This window comes from Oenanthe melanoleuca, chromosome 14 (assembly GCF_029582105.1).
Source record: "Oenanthe melanoleuca isolate GR-GAL-2019-014 chromosome 14, OMel1.0, whole genome shotgun sequence".
Taxonomy (NCBI): domain Eukaryota; kingdom Metazoa; phylum Chordata; class Aves; order Passeriformes; family Muscicapidae; genus Oenanthe; species Oenanthe melanoleuca.
The window spans coordinates 1809767-1836878 of record NC_079348.1 but is presented as its reverse complement, the minus strand read 5'-3'; the positions used below and the strand labels follow the sequence as shown (position 1 = coordinate 1836878).

At 42.0% G+C, this 27112-nt stretch overlaps 2 protein-coding genes across 4 annotated transcripts in view; one reads left to right on the top strand and one right to left on the bottom strand.

Moving 5' to 3' along the window:
• The window catches only part of LOC130259092 (acyl-coenzyme A synthetase ACSM4, mitochondrial-like), a 16167-nt gene extending 5141 nt beyond the window's left edge, over nt 1-11026 (bottom strand). Inside the window, exons 1-7 of one of the 3 annotated variants that reach the window (XM_056503052.1) lie at nt 10820-11026; nt 4221-4486; nt 3245-3455; nt 2617-2824; nt 1491-1634; nt 745-901; nt 122-201 (exon numbers count right to left, since the gene is read on the bottom strand). In XM_056503052.1, coding sequence (XP_056359027.1) covers nt 122-201; nt 745-901; nt 1491-1634; nt 2617-2824; nt 3245-3455; nt 4221-4421 — 1001 coding nt within the window. In that variant the 5' untranslated portion in view covers nt 4422-4486; nt 10820-11026. Of the gene's footprint in view, nt 1-121; nt 202-744; nt 902-1490; nt 1635-2616; nt 2825-3244; nt 3456-4220; nt 4487-6655; nt 6730-10819 lie in introns of those variants that run through there. The other 2 variants (XM_056503053.1, XM_056503054.1) reach the window with 2 other exon arrangements.
• Nucleotides 7485-27112, top strand: PDILT (protein disulfide isomerase like, testis expressed). The gene is made up of 11 exons (XM_056503059.1): nt 7485-7845; nt 14027-14233; nt 17086-17219; nt 18695-18832; nt 19269-19379; nt 20101-20226; nt 21188-21385; nt 22653-22773; nt 24126-24307; nt 25259-25342; nt 26951-27112. The coding sequence occupies exons 1-11, from the start codon at nt 7650-7652 to the stop codon at nt 27017-27019; spliced, it is 1566 nt and encodes a 521-aa protein (XP_056359034.1). The 5' UTR covers nt 7485-7649; the 3' UTR covers nt 27020-27112.

Below are 27112 nucleotides of genomic sequence, written 5' to 3'. Positions count from 1 at the left end.
AGAGCAAGTTGTGCTCCTTAGATTGCCTTGAAGAGAAGAAGAGAATCCAGGAGCCCAAGGAGCTCAGCATGCAGAGCTGTCCCAGCAGTGCAGCCCAGGCTCCCTCCCCTCCCTGCTGTACCTGCTGACATCATGTTGGACCAGCATGCGGAAGGCGGTGGGAGCCGTGCAGAAGGTGGTGATGGGGTATCTTGAGAGAGTCTAGAAAAACAGGAAGTTATTGTGCTGAGAAGAAAGTGTAATGCTGGGTGTGACCTTGTAAATGTACAGGTGATTAACAAAAGAGGCCAATGTTTAGAGGAATTAACCAGCAGATTGGTTAAAAGGGCCTTAGGGGAGGAATAGGAACTCTGGCAACTCACTGAAAATTCAGGAGTTCAGGTTTATGCCATACTCTGATTACTGGCCCATACTCAGCCTGACCCCAAAACAGCTGCAAGTCCATACCTGAATTGAGGTTTAGGTTCAATATTGGACAACATAGTAGTGATCCCAAGAGCTTTATATCCTGCATCTTCCTCCAATTGTCCTCTACACTCAAGCCATGACACTTGGCCTAACCAGGAGAGAAAACACTTGTTCCTTGAGCTTAAGGGGCACCAAATGGAGGGATGATTCCTTGGGATGTGGGAAGTACTATCCCTGCTGCTACTGAGCAGTGGCACCCATGGACTGGAGCCCAGTTTGTTTCCTTCACTTGTATAAAATGGAAATAAACATCACAGTATAAAATGTTAAGCTTACCTCTGCAATAACTTCTGACTTAAACTGTGGCATATGGTGTACAAAGACACAGGATCCACAGATCCATGGTGCAAAAACACTGCTCCAAGCTGCTTTTACCCAACCAGTATCAGAGGTATTCCACATAATATCTGAAGGAGTCAAGTTCATCCAATACCTGATGAAAAAGCAGAGATGAAAGAAATGCTGCAGAGGATGTGATAGACAGGCCCAGGTCACAGCAGGAGGCTCCCATTAGAAGATGTGATATCAGCAAGCGAGGCTCTGTAGAAAGTTTGAGAGAGTTGAAGAGTCTTAAATATTCTCTTCATTCCCTCCTGCTTAATATTTTGAGCATTAATTTTTCTCATGAGCAGTGCAAAACATCTTTGTCTTGAGTTGCAGATTCTGAATCCAGAGCAGAGCCCAGACAGATCATCTGGAGTAGGCTTTCCCCACCTGGTGCAGTTGAGGCATCAGCTATGTCACAGCTCATTTCTCCAGGACACTAAACAAGTCACTTCTCTGGACCCTTGATCACCAGCTTCCCACTCAGAATGCTTTGAGAAAGGTAGCCTTTAATGCTCAAGATGAGGAGGATGCAAAATCCTACAATCATGAAATGCCTACATTTACTGGAATTTTATGGTCACATTTTCAGTTTAATGCTGATCACATTACTTAGTCAGGACCCTGGGAGGAACCGCAAGAAATAATAATAATACTTGCCAGTAATAATAGTAATAACAACAAAATAATAGCAATACCTGCCAGAGATTGCAAATCCAATGCCATAACTGCTGTGGGACTGCATCACCATTTTTGGGAAGCCTGTAGTACCACTGGTAAAATAGATGAGCATTGGGTCTTGACTCCTTGTCTTGACACATTGATGGTCAGCAGATGCAACCCTTCAGAAGAAATAATATATTCCAGTCACTACATGCAGTTTTCCACCTTGGCAACAGTATTTTGGCTGTCCAGGAATTCAACAAGAAAGTGTCCCCAAACTGAATAATCTCACCAATTGTTGTGGTTTAATGTAGGTTTGCTTTTTGGTTGGGGAGGGAGTCCACTACCTGCAGAAATGGTTCCCTGTGGAGACCGGGTGGAACCAGTCAGCTGCCTGGTTAAGAAGATCGATACCCAGTTAAAGCACCCAAAAGAGCTTGTTAGGCCTCTTGGGAAAAGCTCGTTTAAAGATGAACAAATCCTGGGAAAGCTCTCTTGGCTTCTGGCTTGGAGAAGCCCAGGCCAGGCCCTCATGGCTGGGTGTGCTCGGCCTGCAGGTCAGCCTGCGGTTCAGCCTGACTGCCAGGCCTGTGCCGGCACCACCGAGACTGCTGGGCCGAGGCTGTCATGGCATGGCTCACACAGTGAACTGTGTTTAGCACAATGAACTGTGTTTAGCACAATGAACTTTGTTTAGCACAATGAACTTTGTTTACTCCAGGAGCAGCGCCAGCAGTGGCCCCGTGGCCGGTGCCTCCCTGAGGCCTGGAGTGGCCGGGATTGCGCGGCCCACACGGGCAGCACCCGTGGCCTGCGTGTCTCAGCAAGACTCCTAATGGAGTCTGTCTGCTTGGCCACTTTTAGCCAGCATGCTGCAGACAGAGGGACAAAGGCAGCAGCAGCAGTTTTGTTTCTTTCCCCGGCCCCCCACATGAAGGAGGGGCATGGGCAGCCAGCCAGACTCACACAGGGGTGGCGGGAACCTCATGGTCGGCAGTGAGAGACACGGCAATTCCTCGACTGCAGAGCCTGCATGAGATCAAACTTTTGATACTGCAGGACTCTATAAAAACTGTTTCAATTGATAAAACTTGAGATGAGCTTATCCTAATGAGCCCACCAACACTAATTCTCTCCCAGGTGAAAGAGCTGGGTACTCACACAAGGAGCTCTTTGAAGTTCAGCCACCCATCCCTGCGCCCTTGGCCTACAAGGAGTTTACTTGTCAGGAACTGGCTGCCAGGCAGGACAGATTCCACTGCAGGTGCCAGTGTGTCACTGGTAATGATACACTTGGCCTTTGAAGCCTGGAGTCGGTATGAGATGTCTTTGGCTGTTAGTTGGGATGTTCCTGGAATAAGGACAATTCCTGGAAAGAAGCAATTGAGAAAACTCAGTATTTCCCAAAAATACTTGATGGTGTCTCTCTGTTGATGCTGATTTTATCCATCATGGATATTTAGCAGTTTGAAAGCAGAACAAAATAGCTCTATTGAATTATTAATGACTCTAATCACATAAATTGTTCCATTATACATGTGGTCAAGTCTGGCCTTAGGCTGCAGCCATTCACCCCTCACTGGTCTCACCTGAGGATGCCATTTGACTGGACCCTGTCTGACCCTGTGCTTCCTGTGTGGTTGCTGCCAATGCTCTTCTAGGCAGAAGACCAGATGTAGAGGTCACAACAGAACATTCCTGTTTGCATTTTCTTCCCTGTAATCTAACTCATGGCTTGCAGCCTGTGTTTGCTTTCTCTCTGCACCCACCAAGTCAGGGAGTGACTCACCTGCTCGCATGCAGGCCACGTTCAGGAGCCACCACTCAGGAACACGAGGCAGAACTGCAATGACTCTGTCTCCTGGCTGCAAACCACAGGCTCCAGAAAGCACATTGGCTGCCTTCCTGGACAGAGAGCCCAGCTCCTCAAAGCTCCACTTCACCTCCTCTCCCTCCTCATTGACCCACCAAAAAGCTGGATTTGCTGGTTTTCTTCCATCCTATGACACGTGAGAAGATATTAAAATAAGACAAACCTTCAAAGGTTTCACTTCACTACAAATCACCCTTGGCAGTTACTCTCTTAGGGTGATACCCATCTTTCTGACAAACAGAGTAGAATGGTGCCCATACCCATCAGTGAAACTCTGTCATCTGAGATTTGTTCCACTGTGTCCGGGCTTTGCCTGGGATAGAGTAAGCACTGCTTAGCAACAACTAAATCAGGACTTTCCAGTTTTTTACACTCTGACAAAAAGGAGGTGCATGAATAGCTGGGAGAGATCATAGACAGATGACCTGAACTGTCCAAAGGGATATTCCACAGCACAGAATGTCCTGCTCAGTTTATACCCTGGTGGGAAGTTGGTTGAGAGGTGCCAGTCACTGCTTGGGGACAGGCTGGGTGTTCATCATTGGGCAGTGGGAAATTGTGTTGTGCAGCATTTGTCTTTTCTGGGTTTTCTTTCTTGCTCTCTCTTTTTGTTATCTCCCTTTTCATCACTGCAACTTCCACTAATACTTCTACAATAGTGATAATTATTATTATTATTAATATTCTTTTTATTATTATATTTTATATGAATTCTTAAACTGTTCTTTTGTCAACCCATGGATTTTACCTTTTTTTTCTTCTAATTCCCCTCCCCATCCTGCTGGGGAGTGTGTGTGTGACTGTGTGTGTGATCCAGGCCCTGTGTGGTTCTTTGTTGACAGCTGGGGTTAAACTACAACTCAATGTCTATAAAATAAAAGATAAATACTACCTTTTCCAGTCGTGCCCACTCATCTAAGACATCACTTGCAAAGTTGAAATATTCTGGCAGTTCCTTCTTACACTGGTTTATAGATTCATAATAGGAAATAATCTGAGATGTAAGAAGCCTGTTGTTTCCATGGAATGATCTGGAAGGTGACCTGAGAATCCACAAACACTGAGGAATCCAGGATTTAATAAATGTTCTCATGATAAATGATGTTTTATCAGACAGTGAGGGAAAAGAATCAGGCGTGCACCAAAGGAATCAGTCACCTGGAATGAAAGAAAATATATTTAAAACCTGACAGTTATTGGTTGCTGTCTAGTTTGTGATGTTGGATGAATTAATGCAAACCAGCCTGAATAAATAGGTTGTTTGAACACATCCCAATTTCCCTATTATTTTATGATCCTCCTTTTCTTGTAAAGGGATAGTGCAGTGCTTTTCATTAGAACATTTGTCCTCTACTTTGTCATCTGATCAATGACTCTCATATCTCATCTCCAGAACTTCACTTGCCAGTCCCTTTCTCAATATCTGTGTCTAGATTCCTGTAAATTTTATGTTACTTTGCCTGCTTACAGAAATAAAATGCCACTACTATTGAAGTGTTTTAGGAGACTATCACCTTGACTTAAAACTATCTCTGTAATTATGTTATGCCTTAAACCTGCACTAGATGGCGAGTCACACTGAATTTATGCACCAATAAAACTGATGAATCTCTGATTTATTTTCTTATGAGTTCTATTTTCTTTGAAGGAATGGAATAAACACAAAATAGACAGTAGGTGAGAAAAGGTGGAGTGCCAAAGACTTCCATTTGCTTTGTGCTTCAGCTGAAGTGTGCAGCTTGGAAAAAGATACATGTTGTAAAATAAGCTTGCAAAGAAAGTGCCAACATTTCTAGTTTCTCCTAGTCTTTCCTACCAACATACAGATACATGTGGAAGAGACAGAATGGATAATATAACTGGTATTTAAAGCCCAACCCTAAAAGTCAAGAAAACTGGATTTTTACTGACAGGTGCTGAATTATCAGATAAACTTCTTTTGAGTGTAATGAAGTCTTTAAGGATGTACCAATATATCAAAAGAATTTTTTTCCCAATTCAATGAAATCAGCTTTGCTTTATAAACTTTTTTTTGTGCTATGATATTTTCCTTATTTAATAGCCAGCAGTACATACCTGTCTCCCAGGAATTCCATGCAGTTACTTTCACCTTTGCATTATTTATTGCAAGTGTAGGTGTAGTGAGAGCTTCCAGTGTTCAGTGCCAATAAATGACAGTAACTGGCATCACTCTGAAATCACTGTCTTTGTGAGACAAACCAGAGAAATTGAGACAGGAGCACATATGAGGCACTTCTCAATGGCTCTTGACCACATATTTTAAGGGGTGTGAGTGGTAACCAAGCAGAAGGCTCTAGGATATTATTTATCCTGAATCCAGTGTTTCCTGCTGACTGGACTGTGACTTCTGCAGAGGGCAGATTTTCCAAAGCTCTCAAACTACAAAGCACAAAAATGAAGCCAAAACTAAATAGCACTGATGAAGAAATGCACAGAATGTAACTGTATCTGCAAAGAAAACATTGTTCTCCACCAGTTCAGTTTCATCTAAATCTGTCCTGGCAGGATGGACTGTTGTATGCTCCTCCTTTTTCTGCAGTTTCCTTTCAGGACATGGAGATTAGAAGCCCTTCCCATGACAGAGCCTATTTCCTGCTAGGAGGTTTCCAGGAGGGATTTAAGTTGACAGCTATTTGTTTTAGTGACAGGGGAGAAACCAGCTCTCTCAGTAAATATCTTTGTCATCCTACCTTTGTTCTGGGAGCCTTAGGCTGTGTTCTGAGCTCAAACACTGCCTGCTCAGCTCAAACAGCCCTTGTTAGTTTTAGCCTGCAATTCTGAGAGATGCTTTTTAACCTTACTAGTATGTTGGAAAGGAACCTGTTATGAAGAGAAAGAGACCACAAAGTCAAATGGGAGACTCTTATCTTTCTGCTTCTTTTTCTCCTTTAGTACCTGATTGCTGAATCTGTATTTATGTGTGATCTTATCTTGCAAGCAGCCTGAATACACAGCCCCTGATTTCATTAGGCACACTCTACAAGCACTAATAGAACAACCTCAAGGTGCACTACAACACAAAGCTTTTGAGACTGATAGAAAAGAGTTTGCTGGAAACTCAGCCCCACTCACAGCAGGCATGAAAACAGACTAAACTGCAGCAATATGCCCCCCAAGATCCTTCACCCACAGAAAATGGAGGCTACCACATCAACCCCCATCATGAACATTCCTTCTTTTTAGTGGTGCCCTCCTGGATAAATCTGCTACAGGCACGAGGTGCAAAGCATCACTTGCTGCTCCTTAGCAAGAAGAAAGAATAATTATTGAAGGAATTTCTTCTTGGTTCTACTAATCCAGACTCACCTGTTGTCAAGTCTGCTCTGTCCTTCGTGCCACTGAAACAACCACTAGAATACCCAGTCTCCTCTACCAGCTACAGCTTTGGGGGTAAAGTTCACCAATTTCATCAGAGTTTAAGGGTCAAAGATGTTTCTGCTACAACTATGGACTGCTAGGTATTTATAGAAGTAATAATTCCTTAGTAAATTGAAGGCATCCCAGAATCTTGATATTTCTGTAAGATATTTTTTTTAATGTTCTGAAAAGACTGTCTAGGGAGGCCTCATAGTTCACATGCACAGTTGGTAGCTATCCTAAGGATGAATTGGTACATTTAGTCCCTTCAGTTTATTGCACAGAAAATCGTGTTTCCACTGAAAACCAATGGCAAAATCTTCTGGTTTAACCCTTGAAGCAGTATCTGACTTGAGCTACAGCTTTCACTTATGTACAGAGGGGAGCCTCACAGACAATACATGGAAGATTTACAGACATTAAAATTACCTATGCAAAGAAATGAGAGTTTTTCCTTGACTTCAGCACACTCTCAGTCAGATCCACAATTAGTAGATCTGTAAGTGCAAGAGACAAGTGAACATTAGCAGAGGAGCAGCCCCCAAATACTGTCCCAGGTACCTGACCTGCTGCTTTGTGTGCTGCCCTGACAAGAGCAGGGTGTCTAATTACACCAGTGCACCCTGAACCCACTGGTACTTCTGTAGGCAAGTGTTTCCTTCTGTTCTTTCTTCTCCCTGGGTTGTTTACTTACAGAAACAATAAACCAAACTTCCCCATTAATAATTCCCCACCCGCAAACACTACTAAAGATGAGGAAGTACCTAACTAATTTAATCTTCCCATGGAAAGGTGCAGTTGGCTCCACTGGTGGTGCACTGTTATCAACCTTATCAGCCTCTTGGTTTGGCTGATACAGCTGCAGACATTTGAGCAGCAAACCCTACAGCTTAATGCTCCTTTGCTTCTTTCTTCCTCAGGATCTAGATAAAGGCAGGACAAGATGAAGATGCATCCATTTTTCCTTCTTCTACTGTTTCTCACAGGGTTCTTGGCAGCAGACAGCATAAGCCCAAATGAAGCCAAGCTAAAGAAAACCAAGCTCCCCAAAATAAAAAAGGAGAACCATGTCCTCTTGCTGAAAACGAGCAACTTTGACAGAGCATTGAAGGAAACCAAATACCTCCTGGTGAAGTTCTGTGAGTATCAGTTTCCACTCCCTGACCCTGGTGGCTCTGCAGAGAATGACTGATTTTGGGGCACTCAGGAATGCTTGTTTTACCATTGCTTTGTCCCCTAGTAGTCATTGTTTGTTTTGGTTTCCTTCATGTGTCTATTTCTAGTTGTAACTACAGTAATTTATTATTTTTTGGGGTGGTTAAATGCCAGTCTGCTACATAAGACAGCGCTGAGTTGGCATTCTTTGCTTCTACTGCCTAATTTTGCAAGTATCTGTTTCATAGCAGTGATGGGTAAAACACATTAAAAATCCCCCAACCAAACAAAAGTTAATCAGAGAGTGTTTTTCCCCTGCTCACATTTTCATCACCACTTTGTGTGAGGTTTTTTGGATGGCATCTCTCCTCTAAGAATGCTTGGGTTTCATGGATTGTTTTTTACAATATTTTGATGTATTTATTTGCATTTGATTGCTCTTGTTCCCTGAAAGGAGTGCTTGATTAGGTAGAGGCAGGTTTGTTGTCCTTCTTTTAGGCTCATGTTCATTCCTTCTGGGGAGAAAACTGTTGGGTTTTTGAGTAACTAACTCTGTTATAAGGTCTGGCCATCAGTACATCACAAAGGCAAAAGCCAAGAGGCAGATTTGTGTGATGTTACCCACCCAAGAGTTGAGATGCTGCATCATTTCCCATGCCACAGATGGGGATCTGCAGTGGCCAGCTGGGAGCAGAATCCCTTTGATCTGCATAAGGCAGCAACACCTTTGTCTCTGTGGCTTGGGCTTGACCTTGCTCTGCTGAGCCAAGTTCCCTGAGCTCAGTGCACACTCCCCTCAACCTTAATCACACAAACATTTCAAACCAGCCCCTTTGGAAGCAGGGGCCAGACACAGGCACAAGCTGAACCCCCAAACTGTATTTGGAAGGGATTTTTGAAATTAAGGCAATATCCTAATTTTGCAGAAGTGCATCTAATCTTTTGCATCACTACCAAATGTGGTCTCTACTGCAGATAATATAATATAATATAATATAATATAATATAATATAATATAATATAATATAATATAATATAATATAATATAATATAATATAATATAATATAATATAATATAATATAATATAATATAATATAATATAATATAATATAATCACACTATATAAAATAAAAATTAATATATAGTAATGTGTTCAATACAATATTATAGCATTAAACAATAACACAGATAATAACATAATTAAAGAGTATAATAAAAATAAAAATAAATATAATATAAATAAATAATAAATACAAGAAATTATTATTATTATTATTATTATCATTATTATTATTATTATTATTATTAATAATAATAATAATAATAATAATAATAATAGTAATAGTAGTAGTAATAGTAGTAGTAGTAGTAGTAGTAGTAGTAGTAGTAGTAGTAGTAGTGATGTAGTGTAGGTCAACCTGAAATGAAAACACTTCTATTTCCAACAACAAAACCTAAAATAAACTAACAGACTCAGGAAACTCAAAAGATGTTTGGATTATACCAAACATTTCATTAATCCTAAAACAAGGTTATAGAACTTCAAGTGTTTCTAAACTTTCAGAATAATCACATTAGAAAGTTATTTAAAACCTGTTTAAAATTTTTAGATACTTCTGAAAATGTTAGGAAGATTTTGTTTACTAATTGTGAAGGATTTAAAGCTATTTGCCAAATTCAGTCTGCAGTTATGAACTGTTTTATTTCTCTGGGGATGCACAATTTTAATGGACAAAGAACTTATCAGAAAAGCCTTAACCATTCTGTATTCTCATCTTTGTAAGAGCTGTTTCAAAGCACAGGATCTAAATGGCCAGGTCAGAGCAGAGTTTGTAGACAAACTTTCTTACTACTGGCAGAGATTATCAACAGTGAAATATTGCAACACACTTCAGGATTGCAACCAAATATGAGTGGAAAACAGATAGGAGAAAGTTCATAAAGAGACAGGAGATGGAGAAAGAATTGTTCAGAATACAGCAGCCCAGGAACTTGGGCACCCAAAGGATGTGGGGTCTAAATCAGGTTTCCTTGTCCCTTCTTCAGAGCAGTCACCTCTCTGACACCACCCTCACACCTGGCTTCCTCAGAAGGGAAGGACAAACAGACTCTCCCATTCCCCACCTCATCTTCCAAAATACAGAGATGAAAACACACCTGGCTCCCCAAACACACCTTGCTCCAGTGATCCTCATCACTGTCATGTTTGCACCAAAGGCCAGCATGTCTGTCTAAGGGCTTACTGAAAACCCATGGCTTGCCTTTCCCCCACAAACCAGAAAGGCATCCACAGTCCCTGGAAAGAATTATGGAATCACTCCCAAGAGTGATGAGCTCCACAGCACAGATCCATTATCTGGAAATCACTGACCTCCATCTCTAGAGCTCCCCTTGGAGATGTGCCACTAAACAGCCTCTGGGGCAGTGAAAAACTATCCTGCAGTGAGGGACTGCCCTGGGGTGTAGGAAACATGACTCCACAATTATGAGCTGATTCATTTGCTGCAATAATTTCATTGCCACAGCACCAGGAGACTAAAGATGGGACCTGCACAGAAAAGCCATAAAGTCCTAATCTTTTATATCCTACTTCTTAGAAGTCTGTCTAAATAAACAACCAGTGTTAATTAGGAACTATTAAGGAAACAGATAATGTGAGAGAAAACAATATTGCCCAGCTCACCCAGGAAATCTGTGAGGCTGCCAGGAATTAGTTTCAGAAATCTGGAATGAATGTGAGACCTGAGATCTTTTTCTTCCTGACTCATCAGCAATCACAGGGACACAGAGAGTGGGAAGGAATCCTAGGCTTCCCAGAAGATAGGATTTCTTCTGGTGCTGTACCAACACCACAAAAGTCAGAGCTGCAAACTTTGATTTATGACTCTGTCTTAGGCCACCTATCAATTATGAGAAAACCCCAATGCTTCCCCTGTTGCATAATGTTATTTACTTACCAGTCCCACAGTATTTGTCAGGTGAGATCTGCTTTGATATTTTCTGCCCAGTGATCCCCAAGTCTTTTTAATACCTGCCAGTTCCACCCTGACAGTGTCCCAGGTCTGCCTTCCTTCAGGGAGGGTTTCTATAAATACATGCTGACTTCCAGCCAGGCAGTGTCAGATCCCTCAGATCCCTCTGGAGCTGGGCAAAGTTCACAGGGCAAGTACTCAGTGAGAAAGCAAAGCATTGACCCAGAAATCCAGCACTCCTCCTCTCTCATCCCAGCTGTTCTGTGCAACAAGCCATGTCTGAAAGTGATGCATCACCCAGCAAAGTGTGAGCCCTGCCCAGCACTCAATTGAAGGTTCTCTTCTGCTGCAGGCTGTGGCATCTCCTCATCCCTGTTAAACTGATCTAAATTCCACTCACCTGCCTATGAGCACAGGGAATTCAGAGCACTTGCTGCCAGCAGAAGGTAGATCTTAGGTCAGAGCTGTCTGCATGGAAGTTTCACTGTTTACACTACAGACTGCCTGGATATAAGGCCCTCTGTTTACTTTCACTGCAGAGAAAAACAAAGGAGCACCAGAAACGGTCTCAGTCACTCTAACACATATGCCTGTCACAGAGAGAATGAACTTTGTACACTTGCAAACACAAGCACTGACAGCACTGCTTTCAGGGCATGTGCTAACACCATTTCCTCCAACTTACCAGAGGAATTCATGAAAAGAATAAATGATTGATTCCACAGGTTTCTGGGAATGCCTGCTGCTGTTCTTTCCAGTGAAAGTTTTTAGATCCTAGATAAACATGGGAATAACCCAAGGACAAGCACACAACTGGTGCAGACATTGTGCTGCTGGTTTGTGTGCTAAGCACACTCTCATCTATGGAAAGGTGATGTTTACCTTTTCTAGCAGAACATTTGTACATCCAGTGAGGCACTGGGTCAGCCACAGTATTCCTGCAACCTCTGACTGACAGCCTGAGATAATGACATTTAATAGGCAAGATGAGGGTTACTCTTGAAGACAACATCTCCTCTTTAAGGCACAAAAGCTGAAGGTGATGCTATTAAGAAGAAGTTGCAGTTACCTGCAGCAGAATTACTTACTAGCATGGAGTTCTCATTTAGGTGTCTCTCACACAAACTTATTTCAGTGAATGTTTACAATAATCCAAATTTACACTAAACCCTGATGTTTACATAAAGGAAAATATCAAATGAACTACAAATCTCAGTTAAAAAGTAGAGAGGTCAGCACAGGAGGTTATGGCTGTATCTCACTCTAGAATAGAAAGGGAGAATTCAAGGTCACACAAGCAAGCTTGCAACTGCAGCAAGATTAACATCCTTCCACTCTGATATGTTAAACATGAATCTATCCTTCATCTGAAGACTCTTCTACAGAGGAATTTGTATACCTGTAGTGCAACTGTAAAAGCAGCCTGCTCAGATGAGAAATGGGACTGCTGAAATGGTTTTGTGACCATGTCAGATACTAACAGCCAGGAAATCAGTATCTGGCAGGACAACAGGCACATTCACAATGACTGCCAATGAGGCCAGCAGCAATTAGCTGTAGGAAAATTAACTCATTGTGCTTCTATGTATACCCACTTCAAGAATTCTTTAGGGCCATTAAAAACATTCATGTGTCAGCAAAAGATTTATCTGTCCACATTTCAATATCTTTTAGCTCAGTAAACTGCACCATGAAAAAGAAGCAGCAGCTTACTGAGGCTGTCAATGCACTGAAGAGGTGAGAGTCAAAACACAGGATTTCTGGTTCTCTTCCCACTTTCAATTTTCAAATTGTTTTTATTTACAACACAGCTAAAACTACTGATAATGGAAACATTCTCCCATGTTAATAGGAGGCTGTTGTTGAGCTGGCAGCCTTTGAAGGGGTCTTGCTTCTGGCAGCTGTGGCACAGCACACTGCTTCACACAGGTGTCCCACCACCCACTCATGCCCTCCCTGGTGACCTTGTCACCAGCTCTGCTGCCTCTTATCTGTGTCTGCTCCTGCTTTCTGTGATGCTCATCGAGTCTGGAGCCTGTGATGCCACATCAGCCCCAGCAGCTGCCTCCTCATCCCACAGCCTGAAGTGATCGGTGTCAATAAAAATCTAAACCAGGGGAAGCGAAACAAAACTCAAGAAAAGGCTCCAGATAAAAGGAGTGATGATTTCCTGCAACACTCAAATGACTTGAAAAATAAAGCACCTGGGAGGCAAACAGAGTGAGTGGAATGAAAAGGAATTGATGGAGAGCTGAAGAGGAGTCTAATCACTCAGGAAAGCAGGGGAAAGGTGCAGGATGGATGTTTCCACATGATTTCTGGGTAGCCAAGGAAACAGTTTTTATCCGTCTGTTCACTCATCTTGTGTCTCACGGTTAGCAGGTCATTGGTACTTAATGTTCTCCTGGTCTGACTGCTGGAGTCATTCACTTCTCCCAGCTGCAGCACAGAGCTACTGACTCTACCAACTCTCATTATCTAAGCATGCTACTTATATTCCTAGTTAGCTGCAACTCTGACCACTCAGGTTTTTTTCAACCAAGTTGCAAAAATATAAAGCTCCAGGCCTTTATCTCTTACTTGTCTTTGAATGCAGAGCAGTTTGTGTGCCTAGTTTCCTTCCCCTGTCTGTTTTTCATGTCAATATAACTTTACAGCTCCAGGGCCCAGCCTAGGATGGCCCCTCTCCTCCCACCAAACACACAGCTGCCATTTGAGCTGGAGGAGGAATACACTGCCATCCTTTAAAACACCACTCTCTGCTCCTCTCTTTCTCTCCTCCATATCTCATCTGGAAAAATACTTTCTGCATTACAAAAGTTTGCCTCAGTGAAGTGCTTACAAAAATGGGATCAGAGAGTCCTAATGTGAGTAATATTTAACTCTATCCTTCTCCTATCTTAAACTCATACCCAGCTTTGTCAGTCAAACTACTTTTTAACTGCTCATCATATTTTCCCAGAAGAATATTGAAATGTTGCTGGTTGTTCACTGTGATTGGTTCAAGGACATAGGGAGAGGTGGAATAGAAATAGCATCAATAGAAAGAAGTAAATATAATCCCTCATTTATTTCTGAGTCATAGAAGACCTTATTCAAACTCTCCAGCTACCACTTGACACAACAACCTCCACTAGAAAGCTTCATGCTGTGGCTTATGTAATCCATTGGCTTTTGATTGGCCTTTTCCAGATGTTACTTTATCTCAGTCTTCTCAGAATTTTTCTGAAGAATTTGCTGAGGCTGCACGACAGCTGAGAAAAGAAGCTCCAAGGATCCAGTTTGGCAAGATGGATGTGACACACCAACCCGACTTGAGAAAAGAATTTAATATTCAAGCCTTTCCTAGTGTGAAATTTTTTGTGAATGGCAGCAGGGAAGATCCCATAGACTGCAAAGGTAAATGTCTCCTGCACTGATAAGATAATGATATGTAATGACAGGATGTGCCTATCTATTACCCTGCTGAGAAGAAAAATATAGATGCTCAGATAAAAAATGCACAAGGTGGAAAGCTGGTTTTACCCATGGTGTTGAATGTGCAATGGCCTCTGTATGAATATAGGAACTTCAATCTGAATTCATCCTCCAAGGGCATAACTGGGTATCTTCTCTACTTTAAGTTCACACAGTCAAATTAATTACTGGTGTTATTCCACTGAGTACAGAATTGCCCCAACAAGACATTTTGTTCCCAATTATTACAATAAACATTAATGAGTTATGCCAAACAAGAATTGGGTCCCCAAACTGCTCCATTACTCTTCTGGTCACTGCAATTCCCATGGGCAGTGTCCCTACAGAAACAAGTGAAGCAATGCTACATCTAACAAAGAACTGGGAATTCACAGGGTCCTTGACATCCTTACTTCCTAAGCTAAGGAAAATAATTTTGCCATTTAGCCATCAGAGGGAGCTCATATGTGGCTTAGAATAAAACATGGAATAATTTGAAGTATTTTACAGAAAATTATTAAGCAAAGACAACGGCAGACTTGAACAGTCCCAGAAATCCAGGTCATATTAATAATTTTTGTTCACTTACAGTATATACAAGAAAGGTTTTATTTTTCATAAAATGATGAACTTTTAAAGAGGTGATAAAAATTGCATGACTTGGTCAAGCATCTGTTAGTGTACTCTGAGCACATACAGGTGAGTCACAAGTTTAATACAAGGACCAAAAAAAGGAGCCCAAAGTTTGCCTCCTGAACCTGAACACAACCTTGTGCTGAGATATCTTTAACTGCTGAGCCCCCTGTGGCTCCTGCTGAAACCTGCTTTTCAGTATTTTTAGCAACTTGCTCCTCCTTGCTATTGAATTTCTTACCAAGTTCCCACCATCTAGACTTGTGCAAACAGCAGCCTCTGCACAAATGCCAGTGGAGGCGTGATGTGCCATGCTGAGCTCCTGTTAGAGGTGCTGACACCTGAAAAGGGCCCCTCCTTCAGTCTCTGATTAAATCTACAGCACTGACAAGGAAACCTCTCTTAAACTGGTAAACCTGTGAGATTTTCTGGTGTGAAGCAGTGAGTACAGAGAGCTGTAACACACACATAGCTGCCGTGCAGAGAGCTGCTGCTTGGGGCACACTTTCTAGCAAGATGCAAGAATTAGGGAACTCTGCTGCTCTGTGCTTTGTACCATCAGATAGCACCAATGGTTTGGAGGACATGTGCCACCAACAGTGGCTTAAATTACGTTTTGTTCACTGGTAAGTGCTGATGTGCAACACTGAGTGAAACCTCACATACCGTGTTTGACTCTTAAAGCACTGAGCACTGGCAATTGGAAATGTGCACTGGCCACCCAGTGACTGCTCATCCAGGATTGGTACATATTTCATACCACAAAAGAAACTGCAGACCTTGCTTAAATCAATTAATTCATCTCTTTATGGAAGATGAAAGTTTTGAGTGGCGTCCCTGGCAATGGACATAACATGAAAGCCACATTCTAGGCTTTGTAAAATCATCATTTACAGCTGCAAGGTCAGAATTTGGCCAGTACACAGGCTGATTAAAGGAAGTCAATAGAAATACTAACCACCCAGAAAATGTGCTTAAGGACTATAGCACTGACACAAGTGACAAGAACTCAATTCTGCCTTTAGACAGCAGAAGTCAAGCACTCTATGGCCACTAGATACTGCTCTGTGCTTTGTTCTGCAGCCTATACACTCCAGAGCAGATGACTGTCTGCTTCACTTTTTGAAAAAAAGTATTTTAAACGAGTTGCAGTGCTGTCTGCTGCAAAATTGATGGCAGTAAATGGCCTGACTCAATTTTGATCTTGTCATACTGCTACAATGCACAGTGCTGGGACTTGCATCTCTGATAATCCACTTATACTGTACACCTTGACTCCAGCACTTAACTTTTCTTTTTCATGTATGATTTTAATTAACCCTTACTGTGGTCCAACAAGCCTGTCTGTCATACAGAGATAAAAGGGCTAAGATTTCAATCACCTGAGCTTTAATTTGTTGCCTTAAATTCCTCTGAAAACATGATAGTTTAAAAATGTACTTTTTAAAGAGACTCAGTACTATAAAACTTCTGAAGGCTTAGGAGAATTTAGGAAATATTGACTGACTATAATCTCAGTGAAACTGGCACTAGTAATTTGGAAGCCAAAAGATGGAACAATCTAGAACTAAATGACAACTTTGGCACTTCAGCTTTGTTTCTTATATCTAAACTGAAGTGATTCTATGGCCCCATAGAGGAATTTTACCATGTCTCTGTGCCTATCAGATCCCTCCTGCAGCACCAAAGGAACAATTTTGACACCTAATGTAATTGAACAAACAGTTCAATAAAATCTGCAATTGGTTTGAAGCCATTCTGGATTAAACCTTAGATCGATAGCACTTTATAGCTGACTGTGATTTTGGGACACATGAGATCTTGCAGGACAGCTTTTCTACCTGTCTGAAGTTCCTCATCTCTATTCTCCATGTGTGATTAATCATTTAGCTGGACATAAAACCATCTGCAGAAGTCTCAGAAGAAACTGTACTGATCCACAGTTGATCTTCCAGAGTCACAACACTTTAAATGGTGACTAGGACCTGAGGTGAATTTGGATACCTCAAACCCCCTCTCAATCAGCTTTGACCTCAGTCCAAAGGAGCCCAAGTCCATTTGTATTTAGCATTCCTCTGCACTTCCACTGCCTCTGTGCTGATTGCACAGAAATTTCTGTCATTCATTTTGACTTTCATTTTAACTCTCTTTTCCTTCTACAGGAGTCAGAAAAGCCTCAACCTTTATTACATGGGTGAAAAGAAGAACAGGACCTAGCACTGTTTTAATCAACTCCACTGATCAGGCTGAAACCATCATAAAAGCTGATGATTTAGCAGTGATTGGCTTTTTTAGGGTAATTATCTGGAAAGCTCAAAAGGCTCATTTCTGTTCCAGCTTTGGGACATACTGCTTGCTATCAACACCAAATCCCACACACTCAAAAGGTAAAAAACCCCAAAACCTAGAACTCACCAGAAAAACCCAGGCCCTCAGTTTCTCTATATTTGAAAAAAAAAAAAAATTAACTTTATCTATTTTTTCACACTTCTAGACAAGCAGCCCAGGCAGAAATAAGAAAATCTTACACCACAGCACATTTCCTTAGTCAGTGCCTGGGCACAGAGACCCTGAGAGCTGCTTCTGAGAGCAGGATGCTCCAGCAGAGTTTGCACAGCTCTGGCTGGTCACAGCAGTTTTCCTGCACCCTCAGAGAAAAAGCTTCTGCCAAACTCTCCCAGTTTTTCCTGGTGTGAAGAATGCCAAATCCACATGGATAGGAAGTCATAAAATATTACCACTGTATATGATCCAACAATGTGTTGTCTTTTCTCAAGCAAGTTCTACCAGTTTCCAGAGCAGGATAAGGTTCTGAGGGTTTGGGCCGAATGCTAATGATAACAGTCAGTAGAAATGCTGTCAGAGTGAGAAAAATAGGAACAGCTTTTTCCTGATTTTTCAATGTGTCCTTGAAATCTTTAATATCTGGAAATTCAATCAAGTATTTTCTCCAACTAAAGAGACTTTTATTTTTGTATCTCTCTGCCCAGTTAAAAGCACAATGTCTGGACTCATACCTGAACTGATAATATCCCAATATGTAATAATAATATATAATATGTGCTGGCTACAGTAGATAGTCCAAGCTTGGTGGATATGGAAAACAGGACTCATTACCAAAATGTCCCATGGCAATGAAGCTGGTGAGCACACAGAACATAACAGGACAAATTGTGAAAATGCTCAGTGCCCAGAATTGTGCTTTGCAGCAATCTGCTTGCAGCCATTTAGGAAGGAAGGCAGTTTTCCAGTGCTGGGGGAAATTGAGAAGCTCTTTCTATCACAGGGATGCCAGAGAATTCCCTGAACCACACTGATAGCAGACATTGCCTGCAGATCTGTTTGACTGGACACTGGTTTCACTTGGGGGCTGAAATGACAACAGATGAGCATGAGCTAGGGCATGTCAGAAATTTAATGGGTGGAAGCCAAAAAAAACAGTGTCCAAGCAAATAAAGAGCCATATTTGGGCTTCTATTACTCACAGATTGCTCACAAATAGGAGAGCCAGGATGTGTTGGAAGGTCTTAGCATATAAATTACTATTAATCTAGCATGAAATAATCAAATGATTAAATCAAATCTGGAAGTGCTCTTGCCTTTCATCCTTATTTACTATTAGTTTGAGGGTGGACAGCACAGTGAGTATTTGATGCAGGAGTCGAGGTCCTTGCCTTGAGAAGGAAAACCTGTTTCACCTGGAGCTCTGACTCCTACACACCTTAGCAGCATGTAGGGCAAAGTCTTAATAAATGTTCTTTCTGGGACTAGGAACTTCACAGTGAGAGTGTGGAAGTTTTCAGTGAGACAGCAAGAGATGTGCCAGAGATGCCTTTTGGGATGACAGCCAGTGAGGATGTCTGTGCTGACTATGGCATCCAAAGGAACTCCCTGGTTGTGTTTGAGAAGGTAGGAGTACAAAAATCAACAGGTAAGGTGCCATGCCAGCTGTGGGCTATGGAAAGGCAAATCGGGAGTTTTTCAGGTTATATACAAATTTTTTTGCCAAACTACATTTTTAACTAAAACTATACAGAGTAGCAGCAATATTTAGAATGGGAAGTAGTCAGACCAATGATTTCCTGAGTGAGCATATCTCACAGATAATGTGGATGGATGTAGGAAAGATCTTTCAGTGTGTCAACATCACTGAACAAATTAAAACTGTCAGCTGTACCTTGAATTTTTAGCTGTTATCTTGCTCTTCAATCTAGCTGTGACATTCATTTTACAAGCTATGGAATTTCAGCTGCTGAGGATGATAAAACTCTCACTTTTAAAGCCTGTCATGTTGCTCCTAGAGTTGATAAGGCCACTACCCTCACAAACTTCACTGTTTGTCCAGGGAAAACCTGTGCATAATGAAGTGCTTGAAGATGCTGGACAGAACAAGCTGGACCTGACAAGACTAATCAAAACCTTTACCTTGGGTTTAGTCACTGAATATAATATTGAGGTATGTGCATTTCACTCTTTTAGCAAGAGCTACAGGAGGAAGACAGAAATGCATGCAGGATTAGCACCTAGGGAGCTATTCTGCAGCTGAGGGGGTGGGAGGTCAGTCCCTAATCCTGGCTCCAAGAATCCCACTCCAACCCAGCAGCAGGAGCTCTGGGCCAAGGCACAAAGGGAATAAACCAGCAGGAATTGCTGCTTGCCTGGGGGACACCCCACTGCCTCTGATTATAGGGTGGCATGAGAAAAAACTGCTCCTGTGCAGGGAAGGAGATAGAAGCTGCTGGGGATCCCCAGAAGGGAAGGAAATGCCCAGGCAGGTCTTGCCCCCACAGCTGCTGCAGCTGGGCCTCCCTGGGCAGCACCATCTTCTACTTTCAGCATTAATTCTTCTGTGTGTGTTACACAGGAGGTCAGATTAGAAGATCACTGTCCCTTCTGACTGTAAAAAATCTATGAATATCTATGAGGTTTTTCCTGGAACCGAAAAAAACCCACTCAGCAGCTGCTTTATCTGTTTATTCTTGCTTTATCTGTTTTTTCTTACTTTATCTGTTTTAAAACAATGAGACAAAATCCAATGGTTCTGGAAATGACTGGGAACTGAGTCTTCAAAAGTAACATTTGCAATAGCAGAACTTAGGGATACTGATATGCTGAGCCTCTGATTCACTGTTCTGCCTGCAAAGAGTGGAGCAGATGTTGAATCTTTTGTTTCCCAGACGTCTGTGAAGATTTTTGATGTCCCTGTTGAAAATCACATCCTGCTGTTCACCCCAAGGAGCTCGGAGACATTCAATGAGATTTATGAAAACTACCAGTCTGCTGCTGCAGAATTCAGAGGAAAGGTTTGTAACACTGAATCCAGATTTGCAAATAGGAATGCCAAAAGACCAGAGGAAAACCACTCACCAATATTACTGGTAAAAATAAACTGCTGTCAGTCCATCTTCTAACTCTACCAAACCATTTAAATACATTTAAATACAGTTTCAGTATTATTTGTATTTGTTAAGGACAAGCTGAAACATAAACTTCACTGGGAAATGATTCTTTAAAACACAAAGACCACAAAGAGGAGCACTAATTCCAGCTGCTCCAAATTAATCTGTTTCTGATTTTACAAATAAAATTTTCTGGGAGCAACTTCAAGCCAAAGGCAGTTTTAGAAAAATTCTGGAAATTTCTGGCTCTACTGGGAAATACAACAAGGAACCCAGAATATTGCCTGAAGAAAAGGCAGAATATTGCCTGAAGGAACAGATGCAAAACCTGAGGAATATCACAAGGTGTGTGCATAGCCTTGCCTGCTGCCATGTGTTTGCATGCACAGTTACATACAGTTATAGGCAGTCATACACACAAGTATTTTGGTTTTCTGTGGTGCTATTCCTGCTCCAGGCACATGAGACACTGAAGAATAGTAAGGCATCTTGTAATAAAATATGAAATACTGGAAAATACATGTGGATTACACGTTTCAGCTCTTCTGTCCTGATAAGTTTTATGAAGAAGAGCAATAAGCACTTTGAGGGGTAATTTAGAAGTGTTACTAAAAGATATGATAGCAAACCACTGTGAAAGGACAGTACTTCTGTACTTTTGGCTGCTTGACATTTGTTCTTAACTAGGATCAAGGTGTAGTAACATCCACAGAGCTGCTGGTTTTGATCTGAGACAAAAATGATTCCTGACAGCTCTTTGAATTTAAGGTTGGATCCTCCCCCACTGCCAAGCTCCACATCTCTCCAAAATGGCTAAAACAAAGCTGGAAGACCCAACCAGATGCTTGATTCTCTTTCTCATCAGATTTTGTTTGTTTTGGTGGATACCAACGAGGCAAGGAATGGGAGGATCTTCGAGTATTTTCGCATCAGGGACATTGATGTTCCTGCTGTGAGAATCCTAAATCTCACCAGTGATGCCAAGTACAAAATGCCTGCAGATGAGGTGACTGTGGAGAACCTAAAAGAATTTTGCCAGAGCTACCTAAATGGAAAAGCAAAGGTATGTCCATGACTAATGAGACAACTGTCTACCACACCAGCTAAAACACAGCAAATTGGCAGAGTATCCCTTTTAAAATTAGAACAGTGTCCTGCTGTGATCACTGGTTTATTAATCTGCTGTCAGCCTAATGCATTCATCTACAGTTGCTGACAGAGCATTTCCCTCTATTTAAAAATTAAGGTGAACTACAAAGTTTTCCAGTCTTCCAGACTAAATACTGGATTGATCACCTATGGCCCAATATTATAACTTATGCCAGCTGTTTTATTTTAGTGGTTTGAAAACTCCCCATGTCTCAGTTTTTCAATACTATAATGGAGATATTTCCTCTCCTTCGTTGGGGAGAGATGCAAACAATCATTGCAACAGATTTCAAGGTTACATAAAAATCCAGTGAATAGAAAATGACAGTTTCAGAGGGGATTTAACATTTGGAATTTGTTTTAAGCAAGTTTAGCAAAGTGAATTTTCCCAGGGGGATCATTCCCAATGGTAAATGCAGCATTTGTTGCCATCATGAGGTATCATCACACTTATGAAAAATGCATTACAATTTTTTGCTTATTCAGTGCACCTCAGGGTGATTTACAGGGAGAAAAGATAAAGCAGTCAGTGTGAGAGCAGGCAGAATTTAAGAAATGTGAGCAGGTAGATCCTGCATTAGTGCTGGAGGGGAGCACAAGAACAGAAGCAGAGGGGATGTGGCCTCTGTCACCAAGATCTGCTTGGGGGGCACAGTCCCACCAAGGACAGATTCCAAAGGGCACATGTGCCCTTCTGCTCCTGTGCTGTTAAAGAAGAGAAATTCTCAGCTACTGCACTGTAAATGGTAGAAGGAAGAGATTTAAATGTGAAAGAAGAAATTCAATCAGCAGTGCACTCTTTCTGGTGTGTTTTACATCACTTTTGAGAGCCCACATTATGTAAACCTTTCAGTAGTCCAGCTTCTGAACGTTGGGCAACAAGAATTCAGGACAAGGAATACCAAAAGATCATTTGCAGCCAGTCTGCCACAGAGTCTGTATTCAAGAGAGGGACAAGTAGTTCTGAGTACCAACAGCCCAGGGGTGTGAGATCCCAGCTCCTGCTGAAGGGAGAGAAGGTGGAACCACGTGTGGCTGACAGGATGTAAAGATAAAGAAGAGTTATCAGACAGTAGCAGAGCACCTTAGGTAATGTCCATCAGTCTCACATTAACTTGAGCTGGAGTTCAGTTTCTCAATGCTCCCTGCACTTTCACAGCAATGTTTCTGTTTCTGCTCAGCAACATCTCTCTAGTGAAGAAATTCCACAAGACTGGGACAAGACACCTGTCAAAGTGCTTGTTGGGAAGAATCTCAACAGTGTCATCTTCAACAAGACCATGACTGTATTTGTCATGTTTTGTAAGTGTTGTCACTGAATTCAGATTTTAAGCTGCTTTAATATGATCAGTTGGAAGGAAGAAGTGAAAGCTCGTGCTCATATACCAAACTAATCTTTGCACTTTACAGGATCTGAGCTCACGGAATTTTTATTGTTTGTGGAAAGAATTGAAGAAAAATTTGTGTCATATCTATGGAAACACTGTGATACCTTTGCTGACTTAGTGTTGCACCGAGTAGCACTGTATCCCTTCAGTAAATATTTGTCAAGGCCATATCGAATCTCTGTGTTGAGAGACAACACAGCACTGGAATGTCCTGGTGCATGATGGAAATGTGTTGTACAGCCTGAGTCAGGCTGCCTTCCAAGGGCAGAGGGGGAGTTAAGTGAAATTGTCTGGTTATAATGCTCTAGGATTAAAACCCAGATAGGAATTGTGGTTTAGGAAATTGCAACTATTTTTCTCCTCCTCTGTCTGTAAGGGGTGTGGCTCCCTAACATGATTCTTTCCAGCAAGAAACCTCTGCCCTATCCTTGTACCAGCAGGGATTAGTTTGTGCCTTAGTTCCTTCAGTAAAGCAAACATGCAGCATCAACAGAAATACAGACAACCACCTGTACTGCCCTGAATTCCAGAAATTCCTAAAGGTGGTACATTCCTGCCACCCTCCTTGCTGGCTGCAGCTGTGTCACTCACACAAGTAATTTTTACATTTCAGCATCATGAACAAACTGAATGATCTAAGCAAGAATTGAACCAAGTCCTCTGGAAATGAAAGGCTGGTTAAGGGAATGTACTGTATTCAGCCAAGTGCTCCTGAAATTTTAATTCTGTGTAACTGAGTGTGAGCATTATTCTCCTGACTGAAGGAGAACAATGAACACAAACTGTGTTGTGAGCTTTCCAAAGGCATCCTGGGCTCTCAGCAGCTTGTCCTCTGCATCACTGCAGTGCTCAGAGTCAAAACAGCACAACTCAAACTCCTCTAAGCATGGCTTATGAACACAGTTAAGTTTAGTATGCAGGAAGTATTTTGTAGCTCTGACAAGTATTTCAAGACAGGAATGATGCAAGGCTTACATGGTTGCACTGGATACCTGGCACACCTGTCCAGCATAGTCCAAGTTTTGTCTGTTACAGTCATAAGGGGCTAAAGAGAGCTAAAGCAGCACTGCTATCAGAAATGTGTTAGTGAAAAACTAGTTATCACTATACAGAAACATGAAATTCATGAAGGGCAAATGGTTTCAAGCAGATACTGGCCACAGCTGGATCCCCAAGCCCTGTTAACCTGAAGGGCTGGCTGGGTCCCTGTGATTTCACCACCACATGCACTGCTGTGCCCTTCTAACTCTAGTTTTAAATTTGCAGATGCCCCTTGGTCCCACGAGTGCAGAAAGCTCCTGCTGATCTGGGACAAGCTGGGAGAGCAATACCAAAGCCACAAAGACGTGATGATTGCCAAGATTGATGTCACAGCAAACGACATCCTGTCGGTGGGGCTGGATCGTTATCCCTTCTTCACACTGTTCCCTGCTGGGGCACAGCACAGGGTGAGCAGCCCTTGGGGAGGCACAGCTGCACACCAGGGCAGGTCTGTGCCTGCACATGTGTCACAGGGAGAGAGGAGCCCCTGCACACAAAGCTTTGGTCCTTTTCTGCTCAGCTCTGGCTGCTGAGTGGACATTTCTGAATTAGAGGAGAAACCCTTCAGTGTCTCATCCTCTTCATGAGGCTGTGGTAGGAGCTCAGCTACCATTCACTACAAGTCCTTAGGGCCTCACATCCTGCTGTTTAACAATCTCCACTCAGCCTGTTGGGTTCTAGCAACAGTTTAAACTAGGAGTGAATCCTAATGACCTCAGTGCCTTTTTACTTGAAAACATGACAAGAGATGTTCTGTCAAAGGGCTGCTTGTGCCAGTTGTTTCCAGAGCATGTATAACAATTGTCCCTAAAATGTTGGTACTGCTCCTTTCCCTCCTCATTTTCACAAAACCCAAATCAAAAGCTTTATTCTGTACATTTAAGCCAGTAATTTTACTTAATTCTGGTATCCCAGTCTCCACTGGTAATAAATATTTGTTGTCATGACCATGATTTTCTCAATATTCTACCTAATGAATCAGCTAGGTTACACAAAATTAGAAAATGCTGCTGAAAGTGGAGGAAAAAAATATTAAATAGCTACATTCTCCATCTATGTAGATTATCTAATTAAAAAGAAAATATCACTGAAGTAAAAAAAAAATTAAGATACCACTATAATTAAGGCATTACTAAGCTTTTCATTTTCCTTCTTAGAAGTAAACTTAAATTAAATTCTAAAACATTTACCCATGTCCTCATTTAATCTTTGAGAGATTCTCCTCTCAGATGTGCATGCACAACTGAGCACAAAACTAGAGTTTGGTCAGTCTAAAGAACCCAAATCCTCCACCTGATTTCATCATTATTTCCAAAATGTTGTGTACAGTTACATACTCAACTTTAAATTATTTTCAGGAAGTGGCCTATACTGGGGAATATACACTGGAGGCATTTTCTGAATTCTTAGAAGAACAAATGAAAGCAGGAGCAGGAGAGAAGGTAGGTGTTTGATCCAGAGCTGCTGTGTAACCCAGGCAGGTCCCAGCTTGTGGAGCCATTCCTGAGCCCCTGCTCTGGGCTGGTTCTGACCCAGTTTGGAGCTGGTTCCATCCCCTCAGCAGCTGCAGCCCTGTGCCCCAGCCTGGCAGCACACACCCACTCCCAGCCTTGTTTTTGTCACTCAGCTCCTGCCATCCCTGAGTCACTCCATCGGTGAGCACATGGCACAAAGGAGCTGCACCCTGGCAGCTGTGCAGCAGCACTTGCTCAAGATTTAACTGGGATAAAACAGCCCAGCTGAGTGTCAGCTGGGGCTGGAGCTGCTCACATCTCATTGCCCACCTCATTCAGTGCACTTCTCCTCCTGTGAAACAAGGACACAGCTGAGAGCAGATGATGTCCCTTCTCTGGTTGTGATTATTGCCCAGTCCCCCCACCCTTTCTTCTCTCTAAATCAGACCAGAGAATTGTTTGCTGTCCCACAGCTGCCTGTTATTTAATCACAGACACCTCTCTGCAAAAAGACACATGGTAAGTGAGCAATGTGACTGATCTCCACACTGAGAGCTACAAGCAACAGGAAAAATCCTGACATGTAAATGGAGACACCCAGAATAAGAATCTTGGGTCCTTTCTGCCCAGAAGTGAAGTGGAACCACAGGGTAGCAATTGTTATTAACACTCTTCTCAGCTAGAAGGAAAACTGCCTGTGGGTGGAGAAACAGTTCTGAGTTATCAGACTTATTTCCACCAAATTCTTTGATTTTCTCCTGCATTCAGTGCTTCAATATGTAGTTACTGCTGGAGAAAGATGACTGAACCAGTACTGGGACACAGAAAGTGCAGAGCAGGACCAGACACCCACCCTTGCCCTGCCACAATTCTGCTTTCCAAACCCCAGAGCCCACACCTGATGTCTGCCTCTTGCATGTTCCTTAGTGCTGTGTCTCAAGCACATCTGCTGAGCTCTACACACAGTCCTTGGCATGCAGTATCTGAGCTCTGCATGTTCTGTTGTCTCTTCTTCATTCCACATAAAAGATTAAGTAAAAAAGTCAGCTCAGAAAATACCACTCAAAACCATGCTCCGTGTAGCAAAAGGGGTAAGTAATTGGCATTTTTCTCACCTGTACATTTTTTCCACCCTTACCTGACACCCACCAAATTTTCCCAGAAGATTGCAGTTTTAGAGTTTTAGACCATTTTCAGTGCAGTGCTTGATATGAACTCCCCTCTTGAAGTAATTATTCATCCTCACCTCAGGGCATTCACAACACATACACAAGATAAATAAGGTAGTTTCTTTTGAGATTGCTGAAGAAAGACAGTCTTGTGCCCATCAGCACACATGGTATTCTGAGTTCATATTAAATCTTCACATAAAGCTTCATCTAAGCTCTGCCATAAACCAGTGAAAAGGTTTGAGAACAAAGTGCATCTCACTGTTTCTGACCTCATTAATAAGACCTCAAGTTCCTTGGTTGAAAAGATGAAAGTCTGCATTTCAACTAATCTTGAATATTTATTTTGTTAAAGAATTACTAGAGTAATTGTCTTTGTGAACACTTGTAATAAGCAATTTTCCTTCTGCATTTCCTTTTTTAAAAGGATCCCTCAGGAGGAATCAAAGAAGATTTCAGCCAAAAGGAAACTGTAATAACAGAGAAAGAACTTTAATAGTGCAGGGAAGAGAAACATTCTGAAGATTGTGGGGAATCCTTCCTGGAAGGAGCTCACTGGAAGAATGACTCATCTCAAGAGAACACAGAG

What these genes read in the sequence shown, in the direction of transcription:
- PDILT (XM_056503059.1), top strand. Translation starts at nt 7,650, where the DNA reads ATGAAGATGCATCCATTTTTCCTTCTTCTACTGTTTCTCACAGGGTTC. An exon ending in ATACCTCCTGGTGAAGTTCT is followed by an intron (nt 7,846 to 14,026) that starts GTGAGTATCAGT and finishes GGCCTTTTCCAG; the next exon opens with ATGTTACTTTATCTCAGTCT. An exon ending in CCCTGGTTGTGTTTGAGAAG is followed by an intron (nt 18,833 to 19,268) that starts GTAGGAGTACAA and finishes CTGTTTGTCCAG; the next exon opens with GGAAAACCTGTGCATAATGA.